Consider the following 27,548-nt stretch of genomic DNA (forward strand, 5'->3'; position numbering starts at 1 on the left):
CTTAATAAAATTTTCTGTATTCTCTACAAAACGTAACCAAATTACTCATACAGAGTACTATCATCTGGTTAAATGATCTGTATAATTTTTATTGCCTTTTTCAAACTTCCCTTTATCTTTTAGAAAATATATATCTCAAGTGGGTCTTAAGAGGTTTTGACAAATATTAATCTTCAAGCTAAATGACTAAATTTTGCTCGGCATTCCGTTAAAATTTGCTTTCTGCGCAAACTAGAATATTACAGACTCACATTCTGTACAACCCATTTTTATTTGACTCTTGTAGTGGCGAATTTCGTTCTCAGAATGCACACATAACAAAACGTAATTTTTATTATTCAACTCTAAAAAAGTAGTTGAAGCTGTTTTGACTTGTGATACTAGTGTAACTTCTAAGGTTCTGTACTTTTAACCGGGAAGTTAGAAAGTAAAGTTTGGGAAAAATTCAAAATTTGCTATTTTTTAAAAAAAATTCTACAATAGCTCGTATATTATGTTATGACGATGTAGATGTAATATCATAATTTTTTCCTAATATGATCTTGAGTATCATGATTCGAGAATGTTTCCGATACTCAATTGTGTTTTGTGATATATTGAATAATAATTGCCTCTACATTTTGGAATACCATTTTACTTTCTCAAACGACTCTTGTTCGTAAACATGCGTGGAATTGAGTGCGAACTCAGACATGGGATTTAACTTCATTGGTTTTTTTCTTACGTCCGGGTAATGCAAGTATGCATCCATACTTGATTTGACTTCACAAGACGAAAGTGATGTTGATTCTGTGTTGCCAGTAGTCAGTTTACAAGAGAAATTATTCAGTCTAGCCGTATGATTACTGGATCTATACCTTTCGGATTCAGATCTTGCTGCAAATAAAAGGTGAAAAACAATATTAAAATTACAACAGTATCTTTCTCAAGATATAGTCATGTGCATATCATACTACAATATATTAATTTGCTGTAAGATAAGATAGTAGCAAAACTATTCAAGTAATTTGATCGCAGACTGGGTATATATCAGATTATGGTTATACATAATGTTTACCCCAAACGTCACATCTCATTTCTTATATGTCAGGAAGGAGTATTTGTGATTTATTTTAAACTCCCTATATATTTATTTAATCTTTGCTTTTGATTATTGTGTGAAACTGTGTATTTCAAAGTAATTAGACGTACATCAGTGGTATTTATGAACTTTGAACTGTGTTAAGTACGATAAAAAAGGCTAGTATCTTTCTCATCATCTTGTGGATAAAAATGTATGTAAAATTGATTTTCTGTCTTGTTTTTATCTCCTGGTACTATTTAGGAGAAATTTAAGCATTTAAAAGTTCCTGATCTCAAAATTCATTAACATTCTAACCAATCTAAACTTAGCAGAATTATCCAAGTGCATATCAGTGAACATATCTCTAGTTTCTGCTTAATCATTGATAATCTCGTGCTTTTAGTTCTTCTATCAAATACTATTCGTGTGACACAAATATTCCCTACTAATAGTTAAAAAATTCAAACAATACGCTTCAATTTTCCTTTGCTAAATGAAGGGTATTACTCAGACAACAAATATTATTAATTTTGTAATGTAAAGTGGATTCACACTATTTCATTATCATAAATTACAGGTGCGTAAATTTGTCAACTAACGTCTAGAACATTTACGCAATTTAATTTGATTCCGAATAAACAAAAGTCAAGGAAAGATGATGGGCCGTCAGTTTTTTTTACTCAAATTCTTGGAAAGATAGTACTATTCCATGATAAAACTGATCACGTTAATCACTGAGTAGCTATTGTTGAAGTTGCGAGCAGCAGATCATACAACTTACTGATCGGTTTTTGTGTTAGCGCCACGGTTGTTCCCGACTTTATTAATGAAGAACTTTAGTTAGAGTTACTTAAGACTGTTGCTCTTCGTGGAGGAACATGGGCCACCACCAGCACTCTTCATCTAACCCTATCCTGGCAAATCCTTTCCAGTTGCTATTCTTATGATGTCTGTTTCCAATTCTCGGTCTTGGTCTTCCTCTTTCCCTTTTCCCCACAGGATCCCATGTTTGCGATTGTCTCGTGATGCATTTTGACGATTTCCTCAATGTATGTCCGATTCACTTCCAACGTCTTTTCCTGATTTCCTCCTCAACTGGAAGCTGGTTTGTTCTCTCCCACAAAATGCTGTTGCTGATGGTATCCGGCCATTGAATGTTGAGTATTTTGCGCAGACAACTGTTCGTAAATACTTGTACTTTTTTACTGATGGTTTTGGTAGTTCTCCCTGTTTCAGATCCATACAATAGGTCTGTCTTGACGTTCGTATTGAAGATTCTGCTTTGGTATCGGTTGACAGTTGTCTTGAGTGTCATATGTTCTTCAACTGTGAGAATGAGGTCCTTGCTTTGCCAATCCTTACCTTTACGTCTGCATCCGATCCTCCTTGTTTATGGGTGATACTGCCCATGTGCGTGGAAGTTTCCACCTCTTCCAGAGTTTCGCCATCAAGTGTGATTGGGTTGGTGTTCTCTGTGTTGTATTTGAGGATCTTGTCTTTCCTTTGTGTATGTTGAGCCCACTGATGCGGAGGCTTCTACTATACTGGTTGTCTTGACCTGCTTTCATTTATGTTTATGAAATAGAAGGGCCAGGTCATTGGAGAAATCTAAATCGTCTAATTATATCCCAACTGTCTGTTGTATTTCGTGCTTCCCCTAAGGCGTGGAGGTTCCATTTAGTTACAGTATGAATTTAAAAGTAAAGCTAATGATTGTATCCTTCGAAACTGATTGGATTTTTCAAATAAGTTCATAAATCATGTTAAGTATTATAATACCACTTGAATTCTGAATAAAGGTCATTAATAGTTCACGGGAAATCCTAGTATTAGAAAATTTTACTTATTCCTCATTATTTTAGTCGACCGTAAATACTCTAATTAGTCTTAGCAAACATTCCAACTATTAAAATGTTTTACACTTGTTTCGATTTCATTGACTTACACTACAGACATTTATATTAACGACGATTACTGAAAGTCATCGAAACTTAATAAATAATAACTATTGGTAACTATTGGATTGTTGTCTATCCGAGACCCATATTCAAGACTCTAGTGAAGTACTACAAATCCGCTCTCCATCTGTTGCCTCGAAAAGCTTGTTTCACGTGCGCTTATCCGGGGACTCTGTGGCATCTTTGTCTGGTCTTGCTGGCGTTGGTGTCACACTAAGCGCTAGAGCTGAGGCAGCACTAATCGATTGGATCCCCATTAACAGTCGGTTATGTGCTGTTAGATTAGAAATTTCCATCAAAGTGAGAAGAAATCGGCGTGAGAAACGGTGTTTTTTCGTCATCTCCGCCTATGCCCCAACAGATTGCAGCCCGGATGCAATCAAGGATGAGTTTTACCATCAGTTAACTGTTGTTCTCCAGAAAGCGTGTCCGACAGATATTGTAGTATTAGCCGGAGACTTGAATGCACAGGTCGGGCGTCTAGGCACAGAAGAGAGTCATTTAGGAGGCCGATGGGGAATTGTTGGTCGCAGGACAGATAACAGGAACCGTCTACTGCAACTGCGCACAGACTACAACCTGTTTCTGGCTAGCACTAACTTCCGGCACAGTCATCGCTGGTGTGCCACCTGGCTTCCTCCCTCTACATCTCGAGCCTGGACTCAGATTGATCACATCACGATCAGCTACCGCTGGCGTGGTTGTGTACAAGACTGTCGCTCCTTTTGCAGTACCTATCTGGAGTCGTTAAGACCAACACTAATCCAATTTCCTTTTCAAGTCCCTCAAGAAATACCCTTCCACGGTATGGGCAGCCGGGAAGTGATATTAGCCCTCATACCCGTAACTACACACGAGACCAAGTTGGTCACATTCAAATCCTTCCGACACCTCTTATTTTATTTATTTATTTAAACACATAAATATTGGTACAAGGAAGCACCAGATATACATGCGCCTCACAAATCTCATTTGATTTGTGTGAGGGCCGTGATACTGCCCAGGTGCCCAGACTGAAGCAGGTGGTTCTCTTAGGGGACCACAACGCGAGCTTTTGACCTAAAAATCTGATCCACAAGGCAGTGGAGCATCGTGAGGAGATGCAGTCCCATGGTAGCCGGTGACAAACAATTGGTTCATACGCCATTTGTTCCCTCAGGATACTGGAGCCCATGTGCACCACTGGTTTGGAATCAGGGTTTTCCAACTCCCCTAGGTGGACTTTCCGTGTCCACCAACCCGGTTAAAGCGCCGGACATTCGCTTTTCGTCCTCTCACTTTCATGAACAACACCCCCGCCACGAGAAGGCAGTGAGTAGGACTTCTCTGGCAGAGGCTGAATACGCGTGGCCATGTGAGAGCATTTGGAGAGGGAGAGCGGACTCTCCTCACTCTCGGCCGTACCACGACTAACCCTTCTCACGTCCTTTTATCACCTCGCACCGCTAGGGTAAACGATTCAATTACACGGAACGTTATTCCTGGTCTCCTGAAAGCACGCTCTAAATTACATGTAGCAACTCTTAATGTCCGAACATTGTGCCAAATAGGACAACAGGCTTCCTTAGCTAGGACTCTAGAATCTTACACCATCGATGTGTGCTGCGTCTCCGAAACGCGCATACAAGATCCGAGTAGCGTCATTCATTTGACATCACCTAATCAAAATAAAGAACCATCTCGATACATGCTTCGTGTATCTGGAAGCCCTGAGCATTGGTTGCATCTTCACGACGCCATGAAAATGGCAAGTAAAGCCGCTTGCGGCTTCGCGAAACGTCCCGCTTACAAGCACTGGGTTTCTTCTGGCTCCTTACAACTGATGGAAGCCCGTCGGTCTACTCCGGGTGACCGTGAGTATGACCACAAACGAAGGCTGTTACGTAATGAAATTGGGCAAAGCTTGCGTAAGGACCGAGAAGCCTGGTGGTCGGAGCGTGCTAATGAGATGGAAGCAGCAGCTGCATCTGGTAACTGCCGGAAGCTCTTCCAACTCATCCGAGCCACTGGCAGCAAGAAGTCTGGTGTGAGTGAAACAATCTACGGGGATGATGGGATGCCAATCACTAACATCTCTCGACATCTTGGACGATGGGCGGAATTTTTCGAAGGGCAGTTCAACTGGCCTGCTGCTCCGGCAACATCAACCAGTTTGTCCTTGCCCCTCATGGCCGGTGACGACTGATCCACCAAACGAGGCGGAAGTCCACAAGGAACTCCAACTCTTGAAACGTTACAAATCACCGGGCCCAGATGACTTACCTCCGGCTCTTTTTAAAGATGGTGGTGACTTTCTGACTAAGGAATTGACTGTATTGTTTGCAAAGGTTTGGGAGCAAGAAAGTGTTCCAACATCATGGAATGAGTCAATAGTCCCTATCTTTAAAAAGGGTTCACGTTGTTCCTGTAATAACTATCGGGGGATAAGTCTACTTCCGATTGCGTCCAAACTATTGGCTTCTATCATTCTTCGTAGGTTGTTTAAAACCCGAAAACGATTGACTCGCGAGGAGCAGGCTGGTTTTCGTTCTGGTCTAGGATGCATTTGTCATATCTTCACCCTCCGCCAAATGTTAGAACACCGTCATACTTATCGCAGGCCAACAATCGTAGTGTTTCTTGATATCAGGGCTGCCTTCGATTCGTTGGACAGGACTGTTCTCTGGGATTGTCTATTGAAGAAGGGTGTGCCTGAGAAGTTCATTAACATCTTAAAGGCCTGTACACGAACACCTCAGGCAGAGTGAGTGCATACAACCACCTTTATCCCTTGTTCCATTCGAGCAGTGGGGTTAGGCAGGGTTGCCCGATCTCACCATTCCTCTTCAACTTTGCCATCGACGACATCCTGGAAACAGCTCTGATGGATGTAAGTAATGGCGGTGTGGATCTGCTGCCTGGAGAACGACTTCTCGACCTTAAGTATGCGGATGATATTGTCTTACTGTGCGATAATGCCCAAGGCATGCAATCCGCACTTAATCAGTTGACAATCAGTGTCCGCAGGCACGGCATGTGCTTTACACCCTCCAAATGCAAAGTACTCCTACAAGACTGGCAGGATTCTCATCCGGTACTCACCCTAGATGGTGAGCAGATTGAAGTAGTTGAGAAGTTCGTGTATCTAGGTAGCTACATAAGTGCTGGTGGTGGCGGGAGTGATGAGATTGATGCACGTGTAATGAAAGCCAGAGCGGCTTATGCCAGTCCGGGCCATCTTTGGCGCCTTCGTGATGTTAGTCTGGCTGTAAAAGGTCGGATCTACAACGCGTCGGTGAGAGCAGTTTTGCTCTTTGCTTGTGAAACCTGGCCTCTCCGAGTTGAGGATGTTAGACGTCTCTCTTTGTTCGATCATCGTTGTCTCCGAAGGATTGCTGACATTCAGTGGCAACATCATGTTAGTAATGCAGAGGTTCGATATCGTGTGTTCGAGCACGGCAACGATAATTCACCTGGTGTCACTATCTTTAAACATCGACTTCGGTGGCTTGGACATGTTTTACGAATGTCGTCCCAGAGAATTCCACGTCGTGCATTATTTGCCGACTCTGGGACTGGTTGGAAAAAGCGGAGAGGAGGTCAGCGTATGACATGGTGTCGTGGCATGAAAGAAAGCTGCAAAGGGCTAGCTTCTGTTGGTCCTTCACGACTCCCTGGCTGGGGTCCGAGAGATGGTGCAACACAGTGGCTAGAGACGTTATCAGATATGGCTCGGAATAGAAGCCAGTGGCGATCCTGCTGTAACCTTCTTTTACTTTCTTCATAAAGAGTAGCTATAACTTTCCTAACTGGGAGAGCTCTTCTGGTTGTACATTTCAGTTCCCCCCATCATTACTCTTCTCCTTTTCTTTTTTTCCTTCTTTTATATATACACATCTTCTTCCTTCTCCTCCCATTCTCATTATTTTGTGTGGCGCATATGTATCCGGTGCCCTTTGTACCAATATATATGTGATTAAATAAATAAACAAAAGTAGAGTATCCAAAAATGGTGCAATAATTCTCACATTTTAGTCTTTTGTTCAATATGACTTTCACCTTGCATGTTATCGTCAAACAGGACAGGACATAAGATATGAGCAACTATTTGATAGCTTATTTTGAGGAAATCTTGTTTTTTATGGTTCACCATTCCTAATTATGTTATCTGCTGAAAATCTTTGGTTACTGAAACTGGATTGATAGACTATCAGGTCTTTAGCTGTGTAATATGTATAGGTCTTTAACTATAATGACAATAATACCAAATTACCTGCATTACGTAATATTTGATCTGCACGTCGGCTTGAGAAATAATTACTTTGTATCCGATCATCTAGTTTAGTGTACAGTCTAGATTCTTTTTTACTGGCCCATTTCAAATCTTTTATTACATCACATTCTGCGTTACCATCTGTGGTTTCATAATTTGAGTCATAACGATTAGACGAGTTGTTTAAATTCGCTGAAGGCAATTGTGTATGTTCAATAACCATTTGTGGTAGAATCCATTCATTCTTTTCGGCATCAAATCTATTTTTGTTTTATAAAGAAATATTTGGTGCACTCGAAACTTAACTTCAAAAGAATATAAAATATTGGATGAATAAGTCGAAAATGAATACAGTCAGTTTGGACAGGAATTTAAAGTATTTTTTAAATAGTTGGATTCCAAGAGATACAATTGATTTATGAATTCCTTTAGAAATTTATGTAAGTTTCCTATGTCCGTTTCGATTTCGGTAAGATATAAGTTTACTGTGAACATCCATAAACATGCTATTGATAATATGACTAAAGGGTTAGTTGAAAGATAAAATGTATACCGATAAAAACTGGTTTATGGATGGACAAAGGCCGATAGATACACTGAAACTGAGAAGTCTATAGTGAACGAAGATCTGGTGATGACCAATTTATTGTTCGATGACAAGTCATACAGTGCTTTATTAAAGTATGAAAATCATGCATTAAATGCATCGTTTGCACATCTTTGAAGTGTCTCTTACAAACCTTATCATTCCTGTTGTTAATTTGACTGCTTTCGGTTTCCTTCTCTCGCCCTCCCTTCCTGTTCTCTTCAATTCAATCTTCTGCTGCCAGGCATTCCACTCCCGATTGGTGCTACATGCTACTTATACCTGTCGGCATAAGTAGGATACACTACGAGTCATGAAATAAGCTATTTGAGCTCAAGTAAGTACAAATGCTAGGATCATAGTCGACAAGGCGTTGTTTCCTTAGAACTGTCTTGAATTGGTGGTACTAAACGTTCGTAAGAATACTGAGAGGTATTAATTAAGTTTAAAGTTCTAGTTATTTTTGTAGGTTATGTGCTCCTGAAAAATAATTTACTTAGAAGAACACTAACAGAAAAGATTACGTAAAAATCTGTTAGCTCTAGTTGGATTATTGTAAAATAACAAAGATTGAAAAGTATCTGTTGTAACAAGAAAACAACGAATATCCAGTGAGAATGGTTTTGAAAGAAGCGAACTGACTCTTTTGCTTATTATGGTCGGCTTCGAGTTGGCATCTAGTCTTTAGTCATTTGTATCTATCACTTGAGATCTTACAACTCCCTATATAACTTGCATCAACGGTCGACAACTTAGTGGGTTTTGTCACCTTAACGGGTTTTCAGTGTGACCATACTGCAATATATATATATATATATATATATATATATATATATATATATCCATGAATGTAATAAGCATACCTAGCATATTACTCAGCTACTCCAATAGTCCTAGGTTCAAAACTCAATCGATTGAATTATCGTTGCCAATAAATATCCTCCTGACCTCTTTATCACTCAGCTAGTGGTTTCAGTGATGTCTACTGGAGTACACTTGCGATATATAACATGTTCTATCTCAAATGACTACATTCCACTGTCCCCGAGTTATATGCTCACCTGAAACGCCGTTGGGTATCTCACATGTACTGGGAGCAGAGTAAGTTAAATAGTACCAAATAAAGCTGCATTCAACTCCGCCTGTAGCCCCTCAGGGGACTACTACCGGTCCCAAGCCAGGAGAAAGGAAAAGGGTTGGGCATAAGATTAACGACCCCATCCCTTAGAAAACTAACTCGCTAAAAAACGCTAACCAGAAAAAAATAATTCAAACAATTTAAACGCTGCCCTGGGAGTCAAAAGATCTTCATTCGGAAGAGTTATGACGCCTCATGGTGAAAGCCGAAATCCCTTCGGAAGTCGCGAGGCTGATACCTATTCTGACAACCAGGACAACCAATTATCTAGGTACATGGAACGCTCGTACAATGTGGGAGACCGGGAGAGTCTTCAAAATTGCTGCAGAAATGAGGAAATACAACCTGGAGGTGCTTGGCATCAGTGAAACACATTGGACGCAGGTTGGACAACAACGACTATCTTCAGGAGAGCTTCTGTTATACTTCGACCATGAAGAAGAAAATGCCCCACATACACAAGGAGTTGCATTGATGCTTTCCAAACAAGCACAAAATGCACCTATAGGATGGGAATCTCATGGACCAAAGATCATCAAAGCCTCCTTCAAAACAAAGAAAGAGGGCATTACAATGAACGTCATCCAATGGTATGCGCCTACCAACGACTACAATGAAGACGTTAAACATCAATTCTACGATAGGCTGCAGTCAATCGTCTAGAAGTGCATAACAAAGGACCTGACCATTCTGATGGGAGATTTCAATGCCAAGATTGGAATGGACAACACCGGATATGAAAACATCATGGGACGACATGGACTGACTAGGAGAAAGGAACGAAAATGGTGAGAGATTTACAAACTTATGTGCCTTCAATAAACTGGTAATAGGTGGCACTATATTCCCACACAAACACATACGCAAAGTCACATGAACTTCACCGGATCACACAAAGCAGAACCAAATCGACTATATCTGCATCAACAAAAGTTTCATGAGGATGATGGAGGATGTGAGAACCAGGAGAGGAGCTGATATAGCATCAGACCATCACTTGCTGGTCGCCAAGATGAAATTAAAACTTAAGAAGCACTGGAAACTGGAGCGGACAACATCACGAAAGTTTGATACAGCTTTTCTTCAGGATACTGACAAACTCAACAAATTCAAGATGGTCCTCAACAACAAGTTCCAGGCCTTTCATGAGCTAATCAATGGAGAGGGAACTACCATGGAGAGAAACTGGAAAAGGATCAAGGAGGCAATCACTTCAAAATGTCAGGAGGTTCTGAGCCACAAGAAGCAACATCACAAGGAATGGGTCACTGTCGATACACTGAATAAGATTGAAGAAATGAGGAACATAAAGGCAGCAACCAATACCAGCCGAACAAGAGAAGGAAAAGCCAAGGCACAAGCCGAATACACAGAAGTAAGCAAGCAAGTGAAGAGAAGCATCAGAACCGACAAACGTAAATATGTGGCAGATTTAGCAATGACGCGGAAAAGGCTGCAAGAGGAGGAAACATGAGACAATTGTATGATACGACGAAGAAACTCGCTGGAAATTACCGTAAACCAGAACAACCAGTGAAAAGTGAGGAGGGCAAGGTAATCATCAACACTGAAGAACAACGAAAGAGATGGGTAGAACACTTCAAAGAACTTTTGAATCGATCAGCTCCACTGAACCCACCCAACATCGAAGTAGCACCCACGGACCTCCCAATAGATGTTGGCCCGTCAACAATTGAAGAGACCAGCATGGGCATCAGACAAATCAAGAGCGGCAAAGCAGCAGGACCAGACAACATTCCGACAGAGGCGCTGAAAGCAGATGTAGCATTGACTGCTAAGATACTCCACACTCTCTTCAATTAGATTTGGTATTGTGGAACAATCAACTGAACGGAATTCATCACTCTACATCAACTTCATTGACTACGATAATGCATTTGATAGCACGTACAGGACAACACTATGGAGGTTTCTTCGACGCTACGGCGTGCCTGAGAAGATAGTCAATAGCATAGGGAATTCTCATGATGGATTAAAGTGCAAAATCGTGCATGGAGGACAGTTGACGGACTCATTCGAAGTAAAGACTGGTGTTAGACAAGGTTGCTTATTCTCACCCTTTCTTTTTATCCTGGTGATCGACTGGATTATGAAGACGTCAACATCTGGAGGGAAGCACGAGGTACAATGAACAGCTAAGATGCAGTTGGACGATCTAGACTTCGCAGATAATCTGGCTCTTCTATCACACACTTAACAACAAATGCAGGAGAAGACGACCAGTGTAGCAGTAGCCTCAGCAGCAGTATGTCTCAACACAAACAAAGGGAAAAGCAAGATTCTTCGATACAATACAGCATGCATCAATCAAATCATACTGTATGGAGAAGCTTTGGAGGATGTGAAAACCTTTACATATCTCGGCAGCATCATTGATGAACACGATGGATCTGATGCAGATGTGAAGACGTGGATCGGCAAAGCAAGAGCAGCATATCTACAACTGAAAAACATCTGGAACTCAAAACAATTGTCAACCAACACCAAGGTTAGAATTTTCAATACAAATGTGAAGACAGTTCTACTGTATGGGGCGGAGACGTGGAGAACTACGAAAGCCATCATCCAGAAGATACAAGTGTTTATTAACAGTTATCTACGCAAAATACTTCGAATCCGTTGGCCAGACACTATCAGCAACAACCTACTGTGAGAGAGAACAAACCAGATTCCATCCAGTGGAGGAAGAAATCAGGAAGAAGTGCTAGAAGTGGATAGGACACACATTGAGGGAGGCACTCTACTGCGTCACAAGGCAATCCCTCACATGGAATCCTGAAGGGCAAAGGAGGAGAGGAAGACCAAAGAACACATTACGCCGAGAAATGGAGACAGACATGAGAAGAATGAACAACAATTGGATAGAACTAGAAAGGAAGGCCCAGGGCAGAGTGGGTCGACGGCGTATTCTCCATTGGGAGTAACAGGCGTAAGCAAGTAAGTAAGGCTGCATTCAGTCAAAGATTAGCCTTTGAAGACTAAGATATCTTCCTGTAGAAGCAAAGAGATTGAGAAGCTTCCTAATCTTAAACTTAATGTCGATCCAGAGTAGTTGTTGGGTATGTAGTGACCGGCTAGTCTCGATAAGAACACGATTGGAATAACGGAAACAATTATTATTATTGTAACCAATTGTACCAGAGATTGTTTTACTGTATCAGTTTCACTTCTTGTTCCGCTATCCGCCTTGTTTGTTTCGAGCTTGCTCACGCACTGCTTATTCGCTTGTACTCTTTGGCACGTCTCGGTATTATTTCGATACCACGAGATCGCCAATAAATATACTTGATCTGGACTAGTAAAGCCTTCTGATTTACGGGCTATCAAGGGAACCAAGTCATTTTTGGACGCGTAATCGAATAGTAGTGGTGATCATAGTCCGTCCACGACTCGACATCCACTACAGGTACTGTCTTACATCTGACAAGTGATACGTGGTCTTGTTTAGATCTGCAGTTATTTCTCTTGAAAGTTACTTCATATAAATGTGTAAAAAAATCCACACTTACTTGGCTGTTCGTTTGATTTTGTCGATGTTGTAATAATTGCTATCTCTGCGTATGAATGGCTGAACCTTTTCTAAAATCATATTAAGCAAATTTATTTGTTGTTCTTGGCGTCTGATAGTTTCCAAATAGTCACTCCGATCTTGTTCAAATTCTGACTGAACGTCTTTAATTTCTATTTGTAATTCATGAACCTGCACATAAAAACAGAAGGTATGAGATAAGTTTTAGGTGAAAAGACGTGTGTCTGTTTATTTGTTCAGTAATTTACTAAAATATTGGAGTTTAAGCAGTCTATGAAGCAATTAGGAAACAATGTTTTTTATACAATCAATAGTAATACCAACTTGTTTTTTGAAAAGATGCGCTTTATAATATGGGACTAGTTGTTTAACATTTGGTTTATAGATGGGCTAAATGTTCACGCTTCAGGTTCTAGGACATTAGGATACTTATTGACTCCTAATCATAATTATATTTCCTGACCTTAGGGCGGTGTTCGACCCTGTCGACCAAGAGGAGTTTCAGTAATGCTTTTCAGTAAAAGCCGTAACAAAGAAATACATCAGCCTAGTGAAAGCTCTCTACTCAAACACTACTAGTTGATTCGGAGCTTATGGGTATTAGTTATGCAAATTGACAACATCAAATGGTGTCCGTCAGAATCATTCCTTACTCCCCTATTAAAAGTTTCGTCACAGTTGATCCCCCCAAAATAAAACGTTTCTCATCTAACTTTTGAGGAATTGATCTTCCTAATGGAAACTCAGTAATCAATGATATAGTCCTATTTGATGAAGATATTAATACATAGCCTCATGAACACCTTGAGTAACAAAGTAAGCATAATTGTAATGCGTTTTCCTCCTTCTGAATACAAAATGCTGCTTCGAAGTATAACCGCCCCTAATGCATTACTATCTGATGAAATCATGGTATAGATTCATGAAGTTCAATTGGTCCTTGCCGACTTGTGGTGTAAGGGAGTTTCCCATCTGTGAACTAAAAGATGAGTTTAGTTTGCAGCCTCTCTGTAGTACTCTGTGGCAGTGAAAAAAGTGAACATACATGGGCTTCAGGTTTGTGATCATAAGTGCTTTCGAAGCGTGCCTCGAATGTAGTGAGCACTGCTGCGTTTAGGCATAGAATGTAAGGCCAAAATAGTGATGCGGTCCATAACTCCATGAGTCTTCGTTGACTATGTATGAGTCATTCTGATGTATAGAGATTACCTGACTGGGGTCCGAAAGATAACCGCGAGACGTTGGATGACATGGCTCAGAATTGGTCACAATAGCACAGGTGCATCTTGCTCTACGTCTTGAGTCTAAGTATTACTTTGTGTGTACACGTTCATTCCTCCTCAATGTTAAATCTTTCTCACTGTCACTGTTATTACGATTGTTTCGAATACTTTGATTTTAATTTGGTTAAGTACGTCTCTTCCTGGTAATGTGGTATGGGATTTGGTGTAACACACATTTGTGTTAGGCCCTATGTTTATTACAACTGACTAATACAACGTCTAATTTTACTACAAAAGTTCATAATGTTCTGAATCTTCAAACTTAGTTAACATACTGGACATTATATATATATATATATATATATATATATATATATATACGTAATAAATGATAGCGCCATAAGTCTCTATGTTCCATTGTATATCAGATGCATTCATTTACAACCGGATAAATGATTGTACATTTAGGAAAGAGGGAGGCGAGAAAAATAATAAGGAAATATACTTTCACTACTGAATAATATTATTGATATGGAATGTATATCGTGTTGATAATCTCATGGTGAATTTTCAACCAAAAGAGTATTACCTTTTGTTTTTGTGACCGTAGAGCTTTATTTTTGTAATATAGTTCATCTTGTATTGTTTCATAAATATTTATCATTATACCATCATCTTCTAGGTCTGCATTTGCTTCCATTAATCGACGTTTTCGTTCTTCAGCATATTTTTTTCGTCTTGATATTTTCTCGTTGACCTCCTTATTTCCAGCTTGCTCACCACCGACAATATCTGCTTCCAATAATTTCAACCTGTTGAATTAATCAAATAAGTTATCACCAGATAGAAGCTCGTTATTTTCTTAAAATTTTTAAATGATGTTCACTTTCATCAAATATAGGAGTTAAAATCTCACTAAGTTACTTATTTACGCCTGTTGCTCTTCAAGGAGGAACATTAGTGGACGATTCTGCTCATGTACGTGGAAGTTTCCACCTCTTCAAGAGTTTCTCCATCACATGTGATTGGGTTGATGTTCTGTGTTGTATTTGAAGGTATGGTTTCATCCTCAACAATATACACATTATTATTTTTCCCGGTGAGGGGTGATTGAAATGCACAAGGAACTGAAAATTTAAATAATTAGATTTGCTTTATTTACACTAATTAATGTACCTTTCAAATTTTATCTACATATGTTATTCTCTAAAAAACCCACTGTAACTGTATCTAGGCTTTTTATTGCATATTGTTCTTTCTTTCACAATGAACCAGTTACTTTATGCTGTAAGCTAAATTTAAGTAATAAGATAAGTTTTACGTTTGTTCAACATCTGCTTCCTATTACGTGCTATGATTCTCAATGTATGAGTTGGTTGGAAAACAGCTAAAGATGGTCAAACCAAGATACGGAATGAATCCATGGAGTCACAGATAAATGGATTGGTTGATACTTGATTAATAAGCTCAACGAGTATTTAAAGACCTTAGATGTAACATCACGAAATCACCGTCAGATTCTCTAATTTATTTATTCATCGTTTTTGATTGGATCTTTATCTAAACATTTGCAACTTATATTATTGATCTCACTATTTTTTGAAATGTATCGTCTATGTTTAGTCTCTTACTATCATTGATGTTTCTTTGTTATAAACCTTATCAGTTTGTTCTCACTGTAACGGACGTGACAACCTAATTTGATACAGATGTATTTCAGGTCCTGTGTTGTTTACGTCTCACTGAGTTTTTCTTAAGGTTATCATATTTTAGGGTTTTTCTGGTAACGCTTTCAGGTGTTTAAAGTAAATCATAAGGTAGATACATGAACATCGAAGAAATGATCACCCTTCCAAACCAGAAATTTAAATATGAGCTCATTGATAAACCAGTCGTATAATTGATCTAAAGAGAAAATTAATATACAAAAGAAATGAAATGACAGATTAGTTCTAATAACAATAATAAAACGAATAGAATATCGTGTATGTAATTAACTGGACAAATTGAATAAAATTTATAAACAACAGACCTTTGCAGTAGTTCATCTTTTGTTATTTCCCCATCATATGCATCAATACGTACATTAGTGTCGTTTTGTGTTACAATTTGTTGTTGGATCTTATCATCTGATATTTCTGGAAACTCTTCCATTTGATCTAATTCTGTTATATGAGGTGCTACATAAATTAGAAGAAATAACAAGGCGAAGGAATATGCGTCTTTGAAGAGATGATTACTGAGTCATAAATTCAAAGTGGGTTAACTTTTACATTGATATAAGTAATAAGGTGTACATTGAAAGTGAGTACGAGTTTCACTTTAATTAGTAAAAGACTGCGGTATTTTTTAAATAACAAAACAGAATAAATATTCCTAGAAAGTTAAGATATTAGTGATAGTATGGTGGACACTCCTACTTGTTTCTAGTTCCTGCCCTCACATAGTTAAATAAATTGACAGAACGTTGGATGCTACTTGGAGAACTACAAAATAAACGGCAATTAGAGAGGTCGTGTAGCCAAAATTAAACATTTTTGAGAGAAGTAAACTATAAATTTTATTTGTTTGGTGTAATGCTGGCCGATTTTGTTGACTTAGTGATTTGGTTCAGCAAAATAGTGATAAAATATGTAACGATGTATTTACAACCTAAATAAGTCTTTTGAAATGTGTATCGGGCATTCACACATGCAATTAATTTGACTATAACTATTAGCCTGAGATTAATTATTCATCTTTAGTCAAGAGATATTCGTTACCGAAGATCGACTCAGCTGTGGCTGAACTACAGCTATTTATTGTTTTGTATATATGTATTTTCATAAGCTTTAAAGAGAACGTTGACTGCATCGCGAAATCGATCAACTTCCACACAAATTACGATTGTTCAAGCAGAGAGAAACCAAAATGCAAAAAGGTTTAAGAAGATGGTTGCATGATGATTGTTGCAGTGGAGAAAATCTCACTTAAGGTTTTGAGATGAGGATGCTTTGTTGTATCACAAGGTGAGAGCATCATCTAGTGTTTACAAGCATATTACACCAATTGGATAGATGTTTTCGTAAATAATCATTTTTAAGTGTGATCAACATTTAGAAAGTTGACGGGCTCAGGTAATACTTTGCAAAGGCTATATATATATAACTTACGCCTGTCGCTCTTCGTGGAGGAACATGGGCCACCACCAGCACTCTTCATCTAACCCTATCCTGGCAAATCCTTTCCAGTTGCTATTCTTATGATGTCTGTTTCCAATTCTCGGTCTTGGTCTTCCTCTTTCCCTTTTCCCCACAGGATCCCATGTTTGCGATTGTCTCGTGATGCATTTTGACGATTTCCTCAATGTATGTCCGATTCACTTCCAACGTCTTTTCCTGATTTCCTCCTCAACTGGAAGCTGGTTTGTTCTCTCCCACAAAATGCTGTTGCTGATGGTATCCGGCCATTGAATGTTGAGTATTTTGCGTAGACAACTGCTCGTAAATACTTGTACTTTTTTACTGATGGTTTTGGTAGTTCTCCCTGTTTCAGATCCATACAATAGGTCTGTCTTGATGTTCGTATTGAAGATTCTGCTTTGGTATCGGTTGACAGTTGTCTTGAGTGTCATATGTTCTTCAACTGTGAGAATGAGGTCCTTGCTTTGCCAATCCTTACCTTTACGTCTGCATCCGATCCTCCTTGTTTATGGGTGATACTGCCCATGTGCGTGGAAGTTTCCACCTCTTCCAGAGTTTCGCCATCAAGTGTGATTGGGTTGGTGTTCTCTCTCTCTCTCTCTCTTTATATATATATATATATATATATATATACTTGCCTACCACCAAAGTTTCAAATCCTCAGGTCGTTACAATTAGTTGCTCAGCAAACTAATTGTTCTCTAAAGTTGATTTATTTGGATATTTCTGTAGATTTTGTTTCCCTGGTAATTTCGTGAGGTTAACCTCTTTATTCTTACTGATCTTTGCAATTTAAAAGTATTAGTAATATGGGATTAACTTAGTTTGCGGCATATTAATATTTCAACAGTTTACTTATCAAAATAATTAATTATTATTTTTGCTAATGTTAACAATGAAGTCCGTTCATTCACGGTCACAGTAGAATAATTTACATAGCACCAAAATTTCCACCGTTGGTATTCTGTGCGACTTGTAAATTAAGAGTAATTCTATGATTGATTAAGTAAACAAAGTCATTTGAATCAGTATAATGGTCAACAATAGAGATAAAACGTGGAATTTCGAGCTACTCATGACAATGAACAGCGGAAGTGATTCACTAATCATAGAAGTTTGTTGAAAATTCATAGAATAAAATGGGTGAAATATCTACAATTCTACCGATATACTGACTACTAAATGGTTATTAATTTGATACGACTATCAGAATTCATCACGATAATAACTTAAATATGCGAAAATTTAAAATTATTTATGAACAAACTTTTCTAAAATTGTGAAATAATTTTTAAACTTACGCTGATTCGTTGATGATAGTAAATCTTGATGACTATTCAAGTGCACAAGTTTTGCATCATATAATTCTTTTAAATGGGTTATATCCTTCAGCATATCAACTTTATCAACTGTTTCAGCACTATACTGGGCTTTCATAGCTGGTAATTTTGGTTCATAATCCTGTATTTATAAAAGATTACAGTGTTAACATTAATTTAAGTGGTTTTACTGCGAGACAAAATTCAAAGGAAATAATTGGAAAATCTTCGAAATTAATACTAAATGTTTCTAATATATACTAATTTAGCGCTTTCGAACTCATTTAAAAGCTGACTTCTACGTGAACCAAGTATAATAATAATGTCTGGAACGATAATTAAGGCTTTGCAATTAAACCATTTAAATCATAGAACACCACACCAAAGTACGGCAGAAATTTTTAAAACGAAAGACGGAACACAACCTCATTTAGTTCAAGACTTTATTAGTCTGTTGTTTGATTATAACAAAACATAAACTGAAAATCGGTCAGTATTCATAGAGAAATTAAATTATATATGAACCACTAAAATTTTATATCATTTAGATCACTTACACTTGTTTACAATGTACTTACTGTACGCTACCAGTGGAGGTATTATATATTATTATATTATATAAAATAATTGACAAAGCTTACTTTTCTTAATTTTTCTTTCTCAGTTTCAGTATCCTCTTTTTCAATATTTTCTTTGCCATTGAAATATTTAACATTTCCTGTAGTTAACTGCATATTATTTAGCAATTCTTTAAGATGCTTGATTTCTTCTTGATATTGACGTAGCAGCGCATCTTTTGGATCTTCATTGATCTTTGGTTTATTACGTATATTTTTTGCTCGATTAGCATATCGTAAAGTACTCAATGTTTCGTCATAGTTATTGTCTGCTGGTGACAAGCACGCTATCATAAGAGTTTTTGTATTTCCTCCCAAAGAATCCTGTTTGAGCAGTTGTAAATTAGGAAACGAAAGTTCGATTGCCTGATGAAGATATCCTGGTAAAGTTTGTAAATATGTGATGAAATACCAAGTGCTATTGATTGAAGTAATTCTAAGGGTACCAGTTACTATATGTGTGTTAGTTTATTAGACATAGACACGTTAAAAAGTTGGGTTATTTTTAAAGGTACTTAACTACTTAAAATCTAAAGAGTTTATATCAAGTTATTTTATCCAGTAGACGAATAGCGAAACTAAGTAGATTTTAGGGATTATCCCGCATACAAGTGAGCTGCTTGAGTAGCTGAACGTGAAGCTGAGCCTAATTTAAATATATCTATGGGGGGAACGATTACGAATCTCCCTAACGTAAAAGGTTCATCTGACTAAATTCTTTCAACTAAAGTCATGACCTAATTTATAAATTCCTAAACATCCATTAAATAATCATAGAAATGAAGAAGGCCGATGTTTCTATTTCCTATGGAGGAACATTTTATTTGACAACTTAATAGATCCAACACGTGTTGATATAGGGTGACAAACATAACCGTTCAGTTAACTTATATGGTTCACTGCTTTGTACGATCACCATCCTCAACAAATATTAACGGGAGTTTCTGTGATAATAGTGCTCAATCTTATGTTTGTCCTCATTTAACCATATGGTTCAGCTTATTAACTTTGATAGTTGATATATGTCAATGTATGTAGTTCGTATTGGTCACGGATTGATAAAAGTTGAGGTACCGTTGAAAATTAGGCAGGATTAGAAGGCCACTTCGCTTAATTGAGCACTTGATCAGTAGTTCTGTCTTATGAAACCTTTTCGGTTAAGATATGTGGATTGTTTGCCTGAGCAGATTATTAATTTGATAGCTTTAGTAGTTCAGTATATTATCAACTCAATTATTCCATCGACAGTAAATCCATAAACATTGAGGCAAGACTTATGTAGTTAATTTGTCTATTCTGGTATAACTATATGTTGCCTGTATATGGGTCTAAAGTTTTTTGAATGAAATAAATTTTTTTGCCTATTTATCTATGATTTGTTGTTTTAAAATAAGTACACAATTAGTTATTGATATATCCTGCTTTAAATCGTTGAATAACCTTTATAAACAATGTAGAGGATAACATTTTCATCGAATAAGTTTTGGAATATTTACACAGCATACAAATAAAAAATCGAAATTAAGTGGAAATAATCTGTTGCTTCTTTACTATGGTATCGTAAGCGGCCTGTTTAGACCAACCGTTTCTTAATAAATGTTACAATACTTACAGAATGAAACCAGTGCATTATAAAAATAGGAACACTTTTGTAATTAAACGAACATGTATCTTACGGTTATTGATGATAGTATTATCCAGTTTAGCTCTACATACTGTTACGGATATATCTAATATTTATTTTTATTTTCTTATAAACGTACTTACGGGGAATATCGTGTGATGAGATAAGGTATAAAAACAGTTACCATCTAGTTAAAAATACCCGATTTCTAACGATATTTAACTTAATCCCACAAAAAGTTTCAGCAATTGTCTAAGTTTTTATTATTTGTGAAATATATCTATATTGGCCATTGGTTTTTGACTTGAAATTTCAAAAGTACTTTGTTTGCGGTAAATTATGAAAAGTGATTAATATCAAAAGTCTTCCAAAATATAACTTTTTATATGATAGAGTTTCTCGTAACATTCAATAGTTAATTGACTTTCTCTTTTTCTTATTCAATGACATTATGAGTTATTTTAGTTAATAAAATGTGCTTTAACAAATGTAAATGTATTCATACGTCTCACTAATTTTTCACATATTTAGTCTTCCACTTGATCGAATTGTAATTGCACTATCATATATCTCTCTCACCCTATCTGACCCATATTTATATACTGATCACAGATCTTAAATTTTCACTTTACGTATATACAGATTCAAGTTAACATTCTATATGAGTCATATCAACATTAACAATTTTATTCTATTTGATTTGACATTCCTAAATTTACATGCATTAAACGATGTATTTTGCCTTTAACCTGGCCATTTTTTCGGATTATTAATTTGGATATATAATTGTAGAACCTGAAAAGAATTTATCGAAAAGAATATTCTTCGTTCAAATATTAGTCTTTTAGTATTCATTTGTACAAAGTTAGTGTTAGTGCACAACTTGTACTAAGCAAAACTCTTGTTGTTCAGGTTAAGTATTATGCCTAAATCAGGAGTCATATTTCAGTCATGCCAAGTTGTCAAAATAGTCTATATTTCCATACTGAAATATTTAGAACAAATAGAAAGTAAAGTGATTATTTAAAACGGTTTAAATGATACTTTATTCTAATTCTTAAAACTTAAGACTCATCAATATATAGAAATGGCAGCTACTCAAAAGCATGATGTGTATCTTACACAAAAATAATATACAATTATCAGTGTCATCGTTACAACAAAATATAGTATATTTACAATATTCTGCTTAATAGAAAAATGAAGTTATAATATTTCACAAGGTAGTGTACATTGTCTTTTTAGAGAATAAATAGCTTTCCTATGCAAGCTGAAATAGTAAGAGAGAAACACAAGCAAACAAGTTTAGGTTCGTAATTATCAGGTTTGTCACGGGTGACCATATATGGTTTTGTTGTTGTTGTGGTGGTGGTTTTCCATGATTTGAGCGAGTCTTCAATTAACGAAACAGTTGAGTTAAACCCTAGTCGATAGAGAAACTCAATGATATGATCTGGCCGAATGATGGCTACTCTTGCAACTGTGTTATTGACTTAAGCACTTGAGTGATTGGCAACCAAAGAAAAGGCCAGTAGCCGGATAAACAGATTTTGTCATAAAATAACATGCTTATTTAGAGAATATGAACACAAAATAAACCTGATAAAAAGTCACATGTGATTGAAGGGATTTAGTTTGTAGGTCACTCATCCTTCAATTAATTAAGGCCTGATTATTAATTCCCCTTCTTGGGCATCGTATCAGATGTATACCTAATGGGTATTCATATGTATGTGAACGCATTTGAATAGATGTGAGATAAACGATGTGATTAAATGGTTAGTTGTATATGTACACCTGTAGCACGGTATTGATGTGGTTGGATATAAGTTAGGAATTGATTACTCAAATCGGTCAGTTAGTAACACCTTTCTTTTTATTAAGTACATTATGATTTATTAAGATGTAAAGTGCACCGATTACCTATATTTATCTATTTATAGTTAGTAAAGCTTTTCGGACGAGTTGGAATTGAGAACATCGATGCGGTATTTGCCAAACGTGAGTTTTCACATTCTTCAGGATTATTGAGAAGAGTCTCTGTGTTCTTTGATACAAGATGGGATCCCGCTAAATCCTTCTTATATAAAGTACGTTACAATTAACGTAGAATAATCTCTAGATGTCATAACTATTATGATAACAAGTATCTTATATTCTTTTTGAACCTTAGCATTTCCAAGTGTGTTCGCCGTCTAATAAGAGGTTTTAATTCGGTCCTGTCTTATATTCACGATAATTCCTCAGAAATGAAAGTCATGTACATTTCAGTTCTTATGATAAAATGAAAGCACAGTATTTATCAAAGCTAACACGACAGATGATATCAAAAAATATTGTTGGTATCCCAGAGTCGATGTTCACTCTTCGACCCGAACCCAGTGCCTTTCGCTTCAAACGCCATTGCGTTATCTATTTAGCCACTGGATAAAGATAGCCACTAGCTTGTGGGAAGATCCAAACGACCGATATATGTGAATTAAAATTCATCCCATTGCACAAGCCAGTTGCTATCTGGACTCAGTAGCTAAGTGGTAACGCGATGGCGTTTGAAGCTAACGGTGCTGCGTTCGATTCGAAGGATGAACAGAAACTCTAGAATGCAGGCGTATCCGGCCGACAAGTCCCAAATAAGACTAAACGTACGTACTGGATTCCACTACTAGCCACCATCCATCTCTGATCATAATACTTGTGACTTACTGGTAACATCGAGGCAATCCGCACATATACCCAAAGCGACTGATCAATAACAGTCTTAAACATCAATGGGAAAACCCAAACAACCAATAAATGTGAAACAAGACTAAAACATATTACAACAATAAATTCTTGAAAATATTCAGACTGGATCACAACACAAGATTTGATGTAAATTTCCTGAATAATTAAATATTATTTAGATGAAAAGGTCAGACAGATTCTAAAAAACTATATCTATTTAAGGACTAACCTGTAACAGTCGAGTCAACTTGCTGTCACGGTAAGGTATATGTTTAACTTTAGAATCAACCAACGCTGAAATGACATTACCCAATGCTGATAGACTAAGGTTAATTTTCGTAGCTTCTTTAAAACGATCACCAGTTGCACCAGTTTTCGTCTGTCTTTCAGAACCCGCCAAATCGACTAAATTTAATTTACCAGCCCTTATATGGTTGTAATCAAGTGAATTGTCACTCCGATCAATCATTTCTAAGTAGATAGTGAAAATAGAATGTGATCGACTACTGTCAGCGTTCATTAATGTTGCTCCAGTTGAACGATTTTTCCACCCACGTTCCATTATATTCTGAAATGAAATATAATTTAGACAACTCAATTTCCGGTTATTTTTAATCAGTATGGTTCCTGATCTATGTACCATCTTTCAAAAAGAAAATGTAAAATGGCAGAAGTACTAAATTTTGGATTTATAAAATGGTTTTGTGTCAGTGTTCATACTAATGAAGATAAAAATGTTATAAGTAGATTGAAACTTGAAGTTTTCCTAAAGATCTACTATTTACCATAGGTTATGTATTTATATTTAAGATGATGAGTCTTTTAGGATAGACGGGGAACGAATGGCTTGGTAGTGAAATGAACTATGAGAAATATGAATGTCAGGATTTATGGATTCATGTTTTCAAAAAAAACTTACTGGTAATGACTAAGAATCTAGTTTTGATTGAATTAATATTTCTATATAAAACTCTGTCATCCAGGTACGATTGGAAAGTTCAATAAAACAGAAAAAGGAATTAATCTGGGACATTTTAGCACTACAATTATGTGTTTGATGATTCTCAATTCAAATGCACATCGATAGTTCAGAAAAAATTTCCACATTCAACTTGTACTTTATTTTAACATCTGATATCAGCTATTGATAACTCAGTCTCACACGTACACATTATGGACTTTTCATATGTTTTGCATATAACCGACTCATGTTATCCTATTTCCAAAGTTGGCATCTAAATATGATTGGTTTAGCACCATATAGATTAGATTTGATTGGTAAGCACTGTATATTTATTTGATGATTTTAATTATTATCCTGAAGAAGTCCAAAAAAGATTTCTGGACAATCCTTTGGAATTAGTTAGACTTAAATCGCTGAGATTAATTCAAATATAATTTTTACGTATGATGACTTCTCTATTCTCGGCGCCCAATTTTTGTCGAACTACCCGTTCCAATCTTGATAAATATTCGTAGAAAAAGGAATAATTATTCAGTGAATCTTAATAAAGTAAATATGTATTCAAGAAATTCGGCTTCAATAGTTTTGTAATTGACTTGTAACTATATGTTTTACATACCCAGATACCTCTGATTACTAAGATTGATACGAAAGCGAACGAGTGACGAACTTAATGGGGTGAATTTGAAGTATTCTTTTTATTAACTACGTAGGGTGTTTAAAAACTTTATTTCACGTGATTATGTAAAGCTGATACCAACCAGTATTCCAGAAATTACATGTCCCGCAGTTTATTTACTGTGGGTGTAGCATAATTGTGAAGTAGTTCGAAACAATTAATACCTAACTGACCAGGGTTAACTGGAATTTTCAGCATTGGAATCTCTGAATTTTTACATAAATCTAATATGTGTATGGAAAATTAAATGATTTAAGCATTATCATGTCTTTTCTTGAGTTCAATTTAAAATAAACATTTTTCATATCCTGTATTATTAATTGCTTCAGTTATATTATTTTTCAACTAGAAAATTACTAGTTGTATGTAGTAAGCTTTAAGATATTACTTTACATCCATTGTTAGTTACTATAATAGCCTTTCATTTTCAGTTTTTAGTGCTGTTGTTGTTCTTGAAACACAAACCATTCACACTTTTAGGTATGACTTTCGAAAATCCATTGGGTTAAAATAAATTTTAGTGTTTTTGCTTTGTGAGCCGAGAAGTAAAATGGTTAAAAATATAGAGAAAGTTTCGACATTTTTTATTTCAGTTTTAAAGAAAAGAGTAAAAGATCCATTATATTCAATACTGTTTATTACTATAGTGCTAGCATGAGATATCTAAGTGGCCTGTAGAGCTTTATACTTCTGTAAGGCGCACAAAATCTAACAATTATAAATCCATACCGTGTTTTCAAACATTTATGTAAAATACAACGACTTATGTTTGTTAATTTTGAATACTTACTATACAACTAGAAGAAAATTCATTGAGTTTAACCTTTGTTTTTTAAAAACCTTCTTGATAAATTTTTAGAAGTCGATAAACTTGTATCAATAAATCATTACCTGACATTCTGCAACTGAAGTTATTTTATGCATTGACAAACCAGCAACGTAGACCCCTTTATCTGGATTCTCCTTCAGCTCTAATTTAGCCTTGTAATCATATCCCAAGAGGTCACGAATTTCTTCATTGTAAATTTCCAGAAATGATGCGTGGACCAAATATTTTGTCTTCTCACTTACAGACATAGTCTCAAATATTTGATCAAATGCACTGAGATTCCAAAAAATAGAAGCCAAAGTTTACTACGACATGTTTGTAAGGTATCATTGAAATTCAATAATAAAGATAGGATTGTCATATTATTGACAGTGTCCCTGAGTAGGAATAAATATGTTATTTCAATTAAAATGCGCTAAAATTATCCGTTTATTCACTATATTCTGAAGCATATGGTGCAACGCATTCTTTTAAAACTTGAGATGGTCTTCATTTAATTTTATTGTTTGCTAATTCAAATGAAGTTATTTGTTCGAGGTTTAAAAATTAGTCAAGCTGAAGGTTATATAATTATTATGCATCACGATGGTTAGATGCAGCTAAATAAGAGTCTGAACTTGAGTGTTAGGCAAAGATAGAAACTACAGATCATGAGAAATCGGTAGGTTTTTCCAAACCGAAAACGGGCTCCACAAAATATTGTACAATTTTGTTACCGATAATTTTTATTGACTTGAAAACAAGATTAGAATGATGAAATTAATTTACAGTACTTGCTGTCGTTGCTATAACCATTATATATATATATATCTTAAATCTAAGTGCAGCAAATGACTTGGAGGAAAATGAGTTATTTATAGATCCCTTAAGGCATTACATGAAATTTAAAAAATCGCAAAACTTTATTTTGTCTTCAAAAACGTTTTTTGGATTCATGATACTGACATATGTAAACTAAACATAATTGTTTAGATTACCGTGCGTTGGAACACTTTTTCTGTCAAATATCAATTATTACAAATTTATGATGTATTCTGTACTGACCGGTTCTGAGTGATGAATGAACTTACTCTCTTGATAAAATGCTGAAGAAAACGTAATGGTCAACTATTGCTTTAAGTAACCGTATTTCATCGTTAGCGATGTCCAAGACACACTTTAACATGATATGACTGTCCGTTCTTTATCTGCTTTCCGATCTGTAATCTGAATTGGAGAAACTTAGGTGTTACAACCACCTGCAACAGTTATTTATTAGCAGTTCAGAATTTTCTGTATATAACTTTGAAATATGATTAGTGACTTCCCTATCTAGTATCCACGTTCCTTTTAAAATACTCAACACCTTTAAGAGCTATAAACTTAAGGACGTCGATTTTCTCAATATCAAGTGCTTTTCTGGCTCAGCGTGTAGTTTTACTCGAATCAATGAACTGTTTTAACATGAAAAGACCTTTATATAAATTCTCGTTTCATAACTTAAGTTTAATTACCGGGGGATCACTCCTTTTTGGAATGGTGGCTCAACTACTCCCTGCATAGTATAAGACTTCCCACATCCAGTTTGTCCATAGGCAAAAATTGTGCCATTATAGCCCTCAGTAACTCCTTCTACTAGAGAGTAACATGCATCATTGTATATTTGTTCAGTAGTTGAATTTTCGTCATATGATCCGTCAAAGAAAAATACTTTTGGTGGACGTTTCTTGTCGTTTGGGCTTGCAATCGAACACTGACCAGTGTTGCTGAATACCTCAAGAATATTATCACATTTTAGCAATTGTTCACGTTCGTTTAATGGTCGTGCTCTTACAATAACTTTCACAGCTTCTGAATACAT

At 36.4% G+C, this 27,548-nt stretch overlaps 1 protein-coding gene across 1 annotated transcript; it reads right to left on the reverse strand.

The window, feature by feature from the left end:
- Positions 1 to 613: 613 nt before the first annotated feature.
- On the reverse strand, positions 614 to 27,548 carry Smp_179050 (putative kinesin; the record flags this gene model as incomplete). Its single annotated transcript, XM_018796688.1, has 10 exons — positions 614 to 876; positions 7,274 to 7,533; positions 12,528 to 12,718; positions 14,360 to 14,582; positions 15,803 to 15,950; positions 18,254 to 18,413; positions 18,913 to 19,212; positions 23,466 to 23,804; positions 25,771 to 25,981; positions 27,202 to 27,548. The coding sequence occupies 10 exons, from the start codon at positions 27,546 to 27,548 to the stop codon at positions 614 to 616; spliced, it is 2,442 nt and encodes an 813-aa protein (XP_018651805.1).

The sequence above is a fragment of the Schistosoma mansoni genome, chromosome 4 (genome assembly GCF_000237925.1).
Source record: "Schistosoma mansoni strain Puerto Rico chromosome 4, complete genome".
Lineage (NCBI taxonomy): Eukaryota > Metazoa > Platyhelminthes > Trematoda > Strigeidida > Schistosomatidae > Schistosoma > Schistosoma mansoni.